The following is a 14,087-nucleotide window of genomic DNA, read 5'->3' on the forward strand; positions in this document are numbered from 1 at the left end:
GATTGTGGTAATGTGCCTTGTAAATATGAGTGTGGAATGGTAGCTATGTCATGATAGAATCACTTAGGGTCATAGTGTGATGTCATGGATTGTTGGTGACTTTAGATGTAAACCTGTACAGTTGTTCCAGTTGTCCTGTTGGTGGTTGGATGGGATGCTTTCTACAATAAACCTTCTTCTAAAGACTGCTTCTGTTTCCAAGTCATTATTGGACCTGCTTCACTGGCGTAGTCGGCAGTAAAAGAAGAAAAGCATCTCAACAAAGGAAGATTGGTGAGGAGCATATTAGACATTAATAACTTGCGCTACTGTTCTTGGATTCATTTGGATTCATTTAACAATGCTTAAAGAGTGAATGCGACTCTTTTAAAACACTTAACGATTGGGAGCTTTTTTATTAGGTAGTGCTAAGGTATTTAGCACCATTGATCTTACTTCAGCATATCATCAGATTGAACTTGATGACTCTTGCAAGGACCTCACCTCTTTTATAACACCCTTTGGAACTTTTAGGTTTAAGCGTATGCCCTTTGGTTTAGTGTCAGCCTCTTCGGTCTTCCAGAGGGTCATGGAAAAGGTTTTGTGTGGGCTTGATGGCACTTATGTTTACCAAGATGACATATTAATATATGGTGATGATGAAGAGCAACATGATGGAAGGCTTAGGAAAACTCTGGAAAGGTTGTACAATTTAACCATCAAGGTGGAGAAATGTAGGTTTAAGACAGATACTATAAACTATTTGGGACACAATATTACCAGTGGAGGTGTGAAACCTAAGGCTGAATTAGTGAATACTATTCAGGAGATGAGTTCGCCTTCATGTAAGAGTGATCTTATGACATTTTTGGGAGTTGTAGAATATTACTCTAAATGTATGAAGAATTTTGCTGATTGTAGTAGTTTCAATCCGGACCTCAAACCAATTCTCATTACTGATGCAAGCGAGAAAGGTTTAGGGGTGGTTTTGCAACAAAGGGGCCCTGATGGAATGCAAACAATAATGTTTTTGTCTCGCACACTTAGAGATCCAGAAACGAGATACTCAGAAGTCGAAAGGGAATCATTGGCGGTTTTCTGGGCAGTCAAAAAATTAAAAAAGTTTTTGTGGGGTGTTGAGTTTGAGGTGCGAACTGATCACAAACCTTTGGTGAAGATATTTACGAAAAAAGGTCTTGATCTAATTTCAGGGAGAATTACAAAGTGGGTGATCGGTTTGCAAGATGTCTAGATTAACCCCTAAATCTTAGGCTTTGGATGAGGAAGTTGAAGACGGTGAGGAATGGGTTTGTGCAGTTGAACATGAAGTAATTTCTGAGGGAAAATGGTGCAAAGAGATGCAGGATGATGAGGTGTTGAATGAAGTGGTGAGATTGATCAACAAGGGTTGGATGAGCAATTAGGAAGGATCTGATGATTGTAGAAATTATTGGCCTCTACGTAATGAACTTGCTTTTGACAAAGGGTTGCTGTTCCGTGGTACACGAGTCATACCACCTGCTACACTTAGGAAGGAGATTATAGAGAAAGTGCATTCAACTCATGATGGGGTGTCAAAGTGTAAGGAGAGATTCCGTATTTCGTATTGGTGGCCAGGGATGGATAACCAAGTGGAGCGTATGATTCGTGACTGTGTTGCGTGTACCCTTAGTGATAAGTCCAAGTGTCCACGTGTACAACCAATGGTATAAGGAAGACGAACCTCTGGGCCATGGCAAGATGTTGCCTTGGATATTCTAGGTCCAAACAGTAACAATGGCACACAAATTTATGTGCTGGCTGTTATTGACATGTTTTCACGGTGGCTGGAGGTATTTTTTTTGTCAAGCATTGATTCTAAGCATATCATAAAATGCTTGAAAGAGTTATTTTCAAGAGAAGGAATTCCCAGTTCATTGCTGACAGATAATGGGGTACAGCTTGTATCGGAGGAAATGAAGAAGTTTCTCTCTTCTAAAGGTGTCACTCACAAAACCTGTTCAATATATCACCCAGAAGGAAATCGCATGATCGAGAGATTTAATCGAGTGATTAAGGACACGATTTCTATTGCAAAATCAGCCTCAATTGATTGGAGAGCTGAGGTTTTGAGAAAAGTTGAGTAGTATCGATTATTTCCACATTCCACAACAGGGAAAACACCATTTCTATTGTTTAGAGGTCCAGTTCCTAACACTAGTGTGGAACCAGGGTGGATTAACAAGTATGAAATTAGCAGAGGTAAAGAGGATAAATGTGATGGTATTGAGATAAAAAAAAGAAGAAGAGAAAGCTAAGTCAAGAAAATGTTATTTTGATGCAAAAAGGGGTGAAAACAACTAAGGTAACGGTGGGAGACTTGGTAATGATAAAACGTCCTGGCTTAATGAGTGGTGCCAGCTCAAAATGTTTGAAACCCATTAAAGTGATAAAAGTGTTTAGGAATGCTGTTAAAACACAGGATTACCGCATATGGAATTTGAATAGAGTGGTTGTTGTTAAAGGTAAATTAGATCATACCTTAGAGGGCTATGTGGATGGGAGTTGTTTCCATTTGGACAATATGGATGGAAATCATGCAAACAATGGTAGAAAAAATGAAGCTCGTAGCTCATCGGGAGTTAGAAAACAACCACTGTATCTCTCTGATTATGTATAAGACATCTTCTTTTATATTTAATCTGTTTAGATGGTTTTGTATTGTGTTTAATTTGTGTAAAGAGTGGAGGTGTGTTTTAATGTGCCTTGTAAATATGAGTGTGGAATGCTAGCTATGTCATGATAGAATCACTTAGGGTCATAGTGTGATGTCATGGATTGTTGGTGACTTTAGATGTAAACCTGTTCAGTTGTTCCAGTTGTTCTGTTGGTGGTTGGATGGGATGCTTTCTACAAAAAACATTCTTCTAAAGACTGCTTCTGTTTCCAAATCATTATTGGACCTGCTTCAAGGATACTAACCCTAGAGCTGATTCAGCCCTCCAGCTGCCCTTGGTTCAGCCAAGTGGTTGGTTGTAAGTCTGCCCAATCTGGTGTCACTGATGAACTGCTGTTCTGCGGGGCTACCAATAGGCTCAATGATGTCACCAAGACTTACACACACCTCATCCCTGATATGATAAGCTCATTGACCCACTGGGAGCTGCCAAGTTCCTCAGTACGTTTGATCTAACATCTGGGTACCGGCAGCTTGTCTTGACTCACAGGGCACCAGAGAGGTCAGCATTTCCAAAGCAAGAAGGACACTTCCAGTTCTGGCTTATGCCTTCTGGGTTGACGAATGCCCCTGCCACATTCTAAAGGTTGGTCATTCAGGTCCTGGCGGGTTGGAGAACTTCAGTGCCACCTATCTTGATGATGTTTCAGTCTTCAGCTCCAGTTGGGAGGACCATTTGTACCATCTTCAGGAGGAGTTGAAGGCCCTGCAGAGCGTAGACCTCACTATCAAAGTCAGTAAGTGGCAGATAGGGCAGGGGTCTGTGGTGTACAGCAGGTAAGAAGCAGCCGGGTGGCCCCCCTACAACCCAAGATTGACACCATTCTGGCTTGGGTACCTTCTTAGTCCTAACCGAATACTACCACAGGTTCGTCAAGAGGTATGGCACCATTGTAGCCTCTTTGACAGAGCAGACTTCGAGGAAACAGCCCTGTCAGGTGATCTGGACTGAGGCCTGCCAGACTGCTTTTGAAACCCTGTAGGTGGCCATGTGCAAAGCGCCCGTGCTCAAGGCTCCTGACTTCTCCAATGAGTTTGTGATGCAGAATGATGTCCCAGAGCATGATGTGGGAGCTGTGCTTTCACAGCTGAATGAAGAGGGCCTAGATCAACCCGTAGCCTTCTTTAGTAGGAGGTTACTTCCTCAGGAACAGAGGTGGAGCAACATTGAAAGGAAAGCTTTTGCTGTTGTTTGTGCGCTGAAGAAGCTTAGGCCCTACTTGGTCGGGACTCACTTCCTGGTTCAGCCAGACAACAGGCCCCTCAGATGTTTAATGAAGATGAGGGGCGATAGCCCAAAGCTGCTGAGATGGCCTATCTCCCTACAGGGAATGGACTTTAAGGTGGAACACGGCCTTGGAACAGAACACACCAACGCTGATAATCTGTCAAGGTTTTTCTACCTTAGTGAAGAGAACCCCCATGTAGTGTCTATGAGTACAGTTTTAAACTGCAATTTCAACCTGGCAAATGCACCTACTTGCCAGCCCTAAACCTTCCCTTTTATTACATGCAAGACACCCCGAGGCAGGACCAAGGTAGCCCCATGATTATGGGTGCAGTATATTTAAAAAATAGGGCATGTTCTGTTGTGTTTTACATGTCCTACTAGTGAAATACTGCTCGTTTTTTCACTATTGCAAGGTCTATCATTGGGATTGCCTTGAAATATATTTTGAGAGTAATTTCCCATTGGGAGCAGATAGAGATTTGGAGTTTGGGGTCTCTGAACTCACAATTTAAAAATGCATCTTTTGAAGAAATTGGTTTTTAAAATATGTGTTTGGAAATGCCACTTTCAGATAGTGGACACTATCTTGCTTAACCATTTTGTGCCTCTGCCAGTCTGTAGAATACACACGACTGGATTGTCTGACACTTGGGCTCTTGTGCATTAATTCTGGATAGTCACACGAAGGGACCTGAGAAATGTCTTGCATATCCCGATGGGCCTTCAAGAGCTAGAGTGTTGGGCGGAGTTGCCACTGACACCTGAATAGGGATGTGCCTGTCCTCACACAAAGCTGTCTCCACCATCTGTAGTATATCTGGAGCCAGGTCAGGGGAAAGGCAGGGTCCTGTACACTGCAAAAACTTTCCTTTGAAGTTTGTCTACTTCAAAGACAGAAAAGTGTATAAGTATTAGACCATGACACTCCAAAACCAGAACACTTCTGGACTGAGGACATTCTGCCAGAAAGAAGAGCTGGATGCTAGAGAAGGGAATGCCCCTTTGCCTGTTGCTTTGTTGTGCTGGCCTGCTGCTTCTGTCCTGGGCATGAAAAGACTGGTCTTTGGTTCTGTATCCTGCTTCCAAGGTTCTCCAAGGGTTTGAGCTCAGCTTGCCTCCGGTTAAGAAGCCTCAGGGCCATCAAAGACTTCACCTTGCTAGTGCATGAGCTCTTCTGCTGAGAGTCCTGACTTGTCAAGTGGAGCTAAATCCATTCCTGAGCCCTTGAAAGTGTAACCTGGTGAACCTATGGAAAAAACCCATGCATCGAATCCCAGCACCTGGTTTATCGATGCATCGCGGCAAAAGATCGATGCATCGCCATTGCCTGCCCGAAGGTTGGTTCCTACTTGAAGTATCAACCACAGCTTTCACCGCAGGCCACCGTTTCCCATCCGGGGCATCAGAAGAATCACCACAGCATGAGTCCCAAGCCCCATGTTGTCGATGTCCATTGAACCTGCTTCGCCTCTGACAGCACCTGCTTTGCATCTGTGGATTCAACGGAGCACCTGCTTCGCAGTTGTGAAAGCAATGCAGCGCCTGCTTCGCCCTTGTCGCATCGATGCAGCACATCTGGATTTTTGACACATTGTCCCTGGGTACCGATTCTTCATCAACACCAAACCGCAGCAAGGAACCAAGGCAGCGTGTCTGGAAACCAACACATCACCTCTCCTGCAAGTAAGGAACAAACGCATACCCTCCTCTGCAGGCAAGGAACCGATGCATCACCTCCCTTGCCAGTAAGGAACCAACGCATTACCTCCCCTCAGTAGTAAGGAACTGACGCATCGCTTTGCTTTTCTGGTGCCTTGTACTGTATTTGATTTTTGGCATATCTAAGGTACTTTATGCTAAAACAAATGCATCCATTGGTTCTACTGACCAAAGTTTTAAAAGTGATATTTTGACTTGTGCATGTTAGATGTTTGTCATTTTGGTCTTCTTTTATTCAGATAAATATTGGCTATTTTACTAAACTGGTAAGGGCTCTTTTTGATGTTTTTTAACTGTGTTACTGTGTATGGGTAGAAATACTTTCCACATTGCCTCTGAGGTAAGCATGGTGGCTCATGCCAAGCTACCAAGGAGGTGAACAGGTGTTATTTTGTGACCCCCTTACCCTAGACTAGAATGAGGGTCCCTACATGGACAGGGTGCAAGCCACTGCAAACTAGACACCACATTTTATATATCTTCAATGGAGCCATTCATATTTGAATTGTCTCACTCCGATAAGGAAAATTAAAACAATTATGAGCATTAAAGAAGGTATCAATATGAAGAATTATATACTCTTGGAACAAGAAAGTCAAAATGATGTCATTCAATTAAAAGATTAAAGTGATTATTCTAGACTGTACAATTTCTTCAATAAATTGTATAGGACAAGTGTGCAGGTGACATCAGCATATATATTTACCTTCTGTGCAAGTTGGTCCCATCCATTTAAATGGACATGTGCAACTTCCGTTTTGGGGGCTGCAGTATGATTTCTTCGAACATTGACATCTCAGGGAGCAGTTAGGACCATAATGATTGGATCCGCATTCTGTGGGTAAAACCACATCATAGTATTACTGAATTTGTTCAATAACCTAGCCACATTTATTGAGAATACTATTAATACTTGGGGTTAACGTTCAAGTTAGAGGATTAAACTCACTTTCAAGAAGTCCGCTGGAAATTATATTGACAAAAGCTATATCATGATGTTCCTAACTGAGGACCTCATTTATGAGGTTTTGCTCAGGGCAGCTCCACAAGGAATCTTGCTGCGCTGCCCTGCATCAAAAGAAAAGGGCAGGAATGCACCATATCTATGAGATTCCTGTCCTTTTCCCCTGCGCTGGAGCACAATGGGCTGCCATGCGCCAAAACAGGCACCCTTGCGCCAGGGTGCCAGGGTGGCTGCGTTGCAGGACTGATTGATTTTGTGCAGGAAGGGACATCTTTCTGCACAAAATCAATCAGTTGAGGCGATTTGCTTTTTCTGTGTGTGCTACACAATGAAGCACACATAAAAAGAGGGAAAAATGAGGAGAAATGAAAACATTTATCTTTATTGCGCCTCCCTCATGCCACCCCTGGGGTGACAGTAGAATCTGACACATTCCCAGGTTTACAATTCCTCTTAAATCTGGGAATGCTTCCCATTTTATGGGTGTTGCAAGGAACACCCACAGTAATACGTATGGAACACCCCTTTCACGCAGTGTACTGGGTGAAAGGAGCACATATATAGAAGGCCATGAAAAGCCACATAAAGTGGTTTACCCTGGCCTTGAAAATATGCTGCGGCACATTGCACCACCGGATCATCAAAAAAGTGACGTACCGGTGGTGCAAAATGGCCGCAAGGGGCCTCATAATTAAGGCCTTAAATACTTAGGCCATTGTTACATGTTCTTTCACGTCATCTCCTGGTGAGAGTAGAGTCAATAGTTCTCCTGTTTTCAATTACCTGGAGTATGCAAATGCCAAAATTCATCTGCAAGTTCCATCCATTTGGCCTCACACCCATTTTCCTAAGGTGTATGCAAAGGTCTTCGCACCTTTTCCTATGTTGATGGGCAGCTTACCAAAAGGCCAGTGAGCATGTTAGTTGTTGATTTTGGTGACATATTCTTGATGCAGGGAAATACGAGGACATCTCCACCAAACAAAGAAACACTTCCTAAAGTTAAAAGGAAGCACCCTTTTTGGTGGAGATTCCCCCTCTGTAGTCTCGACGTCTTCTCTAGCAAGGATTTGTGTTATCACAGATGTGTGGCTCAATACCTCAAGGAACAAGTACATTTCTGAAATTACATGTTCACAAGGTCACAGGACACATTTCCTTGTGGTCCGTTATGCAGCTGTAGAGTAGATTATGCACTAGACATTTATCCAACAATGTATCACTTACTAATTAGCTAATACAAAGTACTCCAACTGGGTATACATTTTGTGCAAAACTGTGGACTCTCGTTGGATAAAGGGGCTGGTTATGTTATGTTCTGGGCCAATCACTCATGCAGCTAATGACATAACCATGCAGACACTCAGACACCCACTCACACACTCACAAAACCACTCACACACCCACTCACATACCCATACAGTCACTCACAAACCCACTTACATACCCACATAGCTTGTAACACATCTACACACTGCCCCATACAGCCATTCACAGACCCACTCACTGACCCATACAGCCACTCACACAATCACAAAACCACTCAAACACCCACTCACAGACCCATGCAGCCACACACACACCCATTCACCGACCCATACAGCCAGTCAGATACCCACTCACAGACCTATACAGCCGCTTATGCCCCCACTATCAAAGGTTACTGATTGCAATTAGGAAATAACATTTTAAGAAACATAGAAATGCACTAAAAAAACAATTTACAGGGACGTTATAGTTAGGAAACAGAATTTAAAAAAGCCGTAGAAATTCACTGAAAAAACAAAGGTTACAGGGACGTTATAGTTAGTCTCAAATTTCACTCATACAAAACCAGGGAAATTCAGCAGTTATTGTTATCTGAGCTAACTATAACTTATGCCCCCGCAATGCAATGCGTTTCGGTAGTTACATCTACCTTGCTCCCGTGAGCAAGGTAGATGTAACTACCGAACCGTGTTGGTTTTTCTGTGCCAAATAGAAAATAAAAACGTTTGCTGAGAATACTGGCTGTGAGTGGCGGCTCATTTTGTTGATTTTTCTGGAATTAACGTGGTTGGATTTATTAGCGGCTTGGTTCGGCCGCTGGAGCTGCGCACCGCTAAGCAGCGCCATTACGGGGGAAACTGAATCACTGAGTTGGAATATATATATATATATATATATATATATATATATATATATATATATATATATATATATATATATATATATATATATATAGCAAACCTTGTTACACGGAAACAGCAAGTGTCCAAATGCTTAGCAACAAAGAGCCGACCCAAAAGGTGCTGGTGAACGGTGTTTATTTTCTAGAAGCCAGCGCTGCCGCCATGACGCGTTTCGCCTCCAGGGAGGCTTGATCACATGACAAACAGCGTGTATCGAACTGGACTTTTAAAGTGACAGTGCAATGAATGTGTCATAGAAATGAAGGAAATACTTCAAAAACGCAATTGCTGCATATGTATACACTGGAATAGTAAATTCTGCCCAAGTGGGCTACCATGATTCAAGATTAAGCAATTCATTTTGTTATAGCCAATTATGTACATGAATCAATATGTACAGGTTAAAAACATGGAAAAATGCAAAACTTGATCAATAGGAAAACACTATTATATATGTGCACATGATAAGTAAATTCATCTATGTACATACTAAGGTGTTAAAAATCAAGCATTCCAATATGTAAAAAAGAGTATAATATTTGCAATTGATGCAAATAAAAAATATCAGGTAGCAGCAAAAAGATGACACAAAAAGTATGCATTCAAAATTGAGCCCAAGTGGGCAGGTCACGATAATTGTCATAGGCAGATAAAGTGCATCAAGTGAAGTGCAAAAGTTTAGTAAAGTGCAAAATATTGAGCATAAACGATTCCAAAGATAAAACCAGAAACAATGATGTACTGAAGTTAAAAGAGAAAAATTCATCATATGTACAACAGGAAACAGTTTACAGGGAACAATGGATTGGGTATTAAAATATCCGGACAGGCATGGGCAGGCATGGAAATAGTATTAGAGGCAAGTATAAAGGTCTTCCCTGTCGTTGAGACCGTTAGGGTGTTTGGTGTTTAACTCCAGAATATATCGAGTCTCCAGGAGCCGGAGCTTGGCCTCACGGTCACCTCCTCTCCTTGATGCCTCAACACAATCAATTAAAAAGAAGAGAAGTGAATCAGGGACGCCTAGGTGTTTGTCCTGGAAATGCCTGGCAACCGGATAGTTCTGATCATGTCCAGAAATAGCTCTTATGTGTTGGAGGATGCGCTTGTGGGCGGGCAGCTTAGTGCTGCCCACGTATTGTAGCCCACAAGGGCATTCCAACACATAGACGGCATATTCTGTTTTACATGTTAGCCATTTAGAAATGGCGGTCGGATGCTCAAAAAAAGGACTTTTGTAATGTGTCCTATTACTGCCAAAACGGCAAGCCTTGCATTGGGGGCAAGTCTTAAAACCCTTCTTCAATGCTGACCAGGTGTTAGAAGTCTTAGGTTCCAAGGTATTGCTGACCAGAGCTTTAGACATTGAGGGGGATCTTCTAAAGGTAAGAGTGGGTTTAGTATCTAACATGTGACCTATCACGGGGTCACTGCGAACTAGATTCCAGTTCCTATTGATAATCTTACGGAGAGCCCCATGTTGTCGATTAAAAGTTAAAATGGCTCTGGGGGAACCTGTTTGAGCATCCTTTGTCACATCTTTAGTCAGTTGGGCATTACTCATTCTGGGAATTAGTGCCTCCTGCCTGCTTACTGAGTTGGAACGTTTGATAGCCTTGGCCAAAACTTCATTGGAATAGCCCCTAGCCAGGAAGCGTAATCTGCATGCTTCCTGCGCAGCCGCGCATTCGGCATCCGTGCTGCAGATCCTTCTTATTCGGAGCATTTCCCCGAAGGGAATGCTCCGAATTAAGTGAGCTGGGTGTTGACTGTTGGAATGCAAGATGGTATTGCCTGCACTCGGCTTCCTGTATAGTCTGGTGCTAAGGCCAGTGCCCTCCACAAATACCTCAACATCTAGGAAACAGATGGACTCAGTGCTGAAGTTTGCCGTGAAATTGAGATTAATGGTGTTTAAATTAATCAAATCAACAAACTTTCTGGCCTCATCTTCACTCCCCCTCCAAATCAAGAACACATCGTCAATGTAACGAAAATATAAAACAATGTTATAAGAAAAGAAATCATGGTGCTGACCGACTAGGACCTGTTCCTCCCATAGCCCAACGTGAAGGCACGTGTAGCTAGGTGAGAAACAGGCCCCCATCGCCACACCTCTGACCTGATGGTAGATTGCGCCATTGAAAATGAAGAAATTTTGTTCTAAGCAATTTCTGGTCATGTCAACCAACATTTTGTTATGTGCCGTGGGGAGAGGTAAGTCTTTGTTTAGGTAATGGTCCATGGCTCTGAGTCCATCCTCATGGCTGATTGAGGTGTAAAGGGATGAAACATCCAGGGTCATGAGCACCATGTTGTCCTCCCAAATGAAGTGTTCAATTTTTGCAAGAAAATCAAAAGAATCTTTAACATAGGAAGGAAGCTGTTTAACATGGTTTTGCAAAAAAAAGTCGATGTATTTGGACACGTGTTCCAAGGAACTGTCTATGGCCGAGATGATCGGGCGGCCTGGTGGTACAAGGGTGTCTTTATGAATTTTGGGGAGTAAGTACCACGAGGGAATCACAGGATGGTCTTTTTTGAGGTATTTGAATTCCTCATGTGTGAGCAGACCCGCACTTCTCCACACTTGTAGTTTACGGTGTTGTTCAGTCCATGTGTTCTTAACAATCTGTATGTTACTTCTGCGGTAACAAGATGTATCATTCAGTTGTGAATCCGCCTGTTGTAAATACATTTCTCTGGGCCATAGGACCACATTGCCGCCCTTATCGGCCTGCTTTACGATGACATCATTGTTTTTCTTAAGTTTCACAATCAGTTGTTTATAACATTGATTTTGTTTTGAAATGTGAAACTTTTTCTTGTTAGTGGCGGTATAGAGATGTTTAATGTCGCGGACCACACTTTCCTGAAATGTGTCAAGATTGTCATGCACCATGATTGGTTGGAAGGTGGATTTCGGCTTAAATGGGGTGACTCGCTGTTCAATTGATTCCAAAGGAACATCCCTCAGGTCCCCCAAGGAGGACTGATTTTGTAAGTCCCAAATTGCATCAAAATTGGCCTGGCTTTGGCTGCTGGAGAAAGTGGGACTGGAAGGAATCATAGGTCCAGTGTTCTTCTTCGGGTGTAGTTCGAAGAATTTTTTAAGTTTCAATTTTCTGGTGAACCTATAAATATCCATGCGGGTGTCAGCATAGTTCATGTTGCATGGAGGGCAATATGAAAGCCCCAAGTTCAGTACCGCAGTCTCAGCTGAAGTAAGTTTGATGTTGGAGAGATTTACTACTGATTTTGTTTCTGCTTCCGTGGCTTCCGTTGGTTGCGTTTCCAGCGCCCTGTTTTGCCCGGATTGTTGTCGTTTGAGCTTCCGGGCTCGGCATTTTCGACGCTGCCAGCGTTTGTTGTTTGCCCGCTGGTTTTTGGTGCACGGGGTTTGTATATATATGTGTGTGTGTGTGTGTGTGTGTGTACACATTAGTAATTATTTTTGTCAACCAGCCCTAACTGTACCAACTAGAAGGGAGGATGCGCCATGGTATAACAAGAATTGCAAGTTTGCAAGGAAACACTTGATTAGTGCTGTTAAAAGTGGCAATAGTATTTCCATAATGGAGAGACGGATGGCAAATAATAGAGCCCAGACACTCACTGGGAGAAATTGGGAGGAAGACTACTGGCATAAGTTAGCCAGAGTGTCTACACTGAAGGATATCCAGCCATTCTGGCGCCTGTTGGCTAAAGGGGTACCATATATTATCAAAGAGGATGATTTTTTTATGCAGCCTATTGTTTGGGAACAGCATTTTTCCAACCTATGTTCATTGGACAGTGGGAAAAGGGGATCTGAAGTAGATAGGGAGAAGGAAAGTAACTTACATGATGAACACAGGTGGTATTTAGTAATCTTCTCCCCGGCTGAAACCATGACTGCTATTAGCAGCATGAATAGGGGAAAGATCCAGGATTGGACAGGATCTCTATAGATTTATATCGCTTAGAGCCGACAGTTTAGGGCTATATTCTTGATATAGTCTCTATTGCTATTGCCGTGGAAAGTCATATCAGATACATGGAAAGGCGCAAAAATAAAATCCATTTAGAACAAGCCAATAGGTCTCGCTTTTGGGACCATATAAGTATTTAGTTATGCAGCACAATATCCTTGGTGCAACAACATCAACTGTTGCATGGCTAAACACTTATAAGGTCCCAAAGGTGAGACCTATTGGCTATGCCAATGTGTGTTAATGTATGTTGAATGTCTAATTAAATGTTGTTGTGGTGATCTTCTTTAAATTAGTCAGACTGTCACAAGCACCGGTGTTTGCTTTTAAGTTCCGGTGCTGAGCACCAGAAACCACCAGCTCAAATTAAGCACTGGTCCTTCCAGTAGCTGGACTACCATGCCTGATAATGAATTGTAAAAGAGTAACCTAGGACTGGATGCACAGCTGTGAGTTTGTCATGGTTCTGATTCTTTGGGAAAGCAAGAGGCTATCAGTTTATTCTACACCGGGGTATCTTGGCTTAAAGAAGACCCCTGCTCTGTTCCAGAAGGGCCGTCTTTCCTCAGAATGTGAGTGGAGTGCTGTCATACTCCCCTGGCCCCTCCCATTCCCGCAGCTGAAAACTGCATGATCTGCAGAAATGAAACCAACCACAGAATAAACCGGACAAACATTAAAAAATAACGCCCCTTGGAAAAATGCGTCTTTTAAAATTATTACATAATAACTGCAATTGAAGGGATTTTTCAATGAGCTATTTACGGAACAGTTTTTAAACATGTCGCTTTTCTGAGCAGGAGCGCTGTGCTAAGGCACGTCTGAAACAAAAGGCCTGCTGTTCCAAGAAGGTTGCGTTCGTTTAACACATTTTCCGCTGCAGTATTTTCTTTGCCACACCCACCATCATGAGTTTTTTTGAACTCAGCTATTAACAGACAAGTTGTAATAGGAAGAGGTGGGGTCCAGGGAGAGGCCGAATTGAAGTCAGCAGTCCACTCATAGTATGAGTTCAGGGTTGGACCTGGGAGCTGTGATTCAGATACATTGGCCACATGTTATGCAATGTGGGTAGGGGGCAAAAGCAACTCAAGGGATGAGGGGCAGAAGCAATATGGGGGCACGGTGGGATTAGGTTTTTAAAACAAGTGATGTGAAGTAACACAGGGGTGCTGGTGGGGGACGGAAGCAACACGGGGAAGAGGGGCAGATGCAACATAGGGTGCAGGTGGGGGATCAAACAGGATAAAAACAGCAATGTGGAGGAGACGGTGAGAAAGGAAATGGGTGGGAAAGCAGCACGGGGTATTATGGGGGAAGCTCCTATGCGATAGGG

The 14,087-nt window shown here is 42.9% G+C and overlaps 1 protein-coding gene across 1 annotated transcript in view; it reads right to left on the bottom strand.

Annotated features, from left to right (window-relative positions):
* Positions 1–14,087, bottom strand: part of LOC147683929 (uncharacterized) — an 879,194-nt gene that overhangs the window by 4,778 nt on the left and 860,329 nt on the right. Inside the window, 1 exon segment of the mRNA XM_086942580.1 lies at positions 6,352–6,480. Coding sequence (XP_086798706.1) covers positions 6,352–6,480 — 129 coding nt within the window.

This window comes from Lissotriton vulgaris, chromosome 11, assembly GCF_964263255.1.
Source record: "Lissotriton vulgaris chromosome 11, aLisVul1.2, whole genome shotgun sequence".
In the NCBI taxonomy this organism is placed as follows: Eukaryota; Metazoa; Chordata; class Amphibia; order Caudata; family Salamandridae; genus Lissotriton; species Lissotriton vulgaris.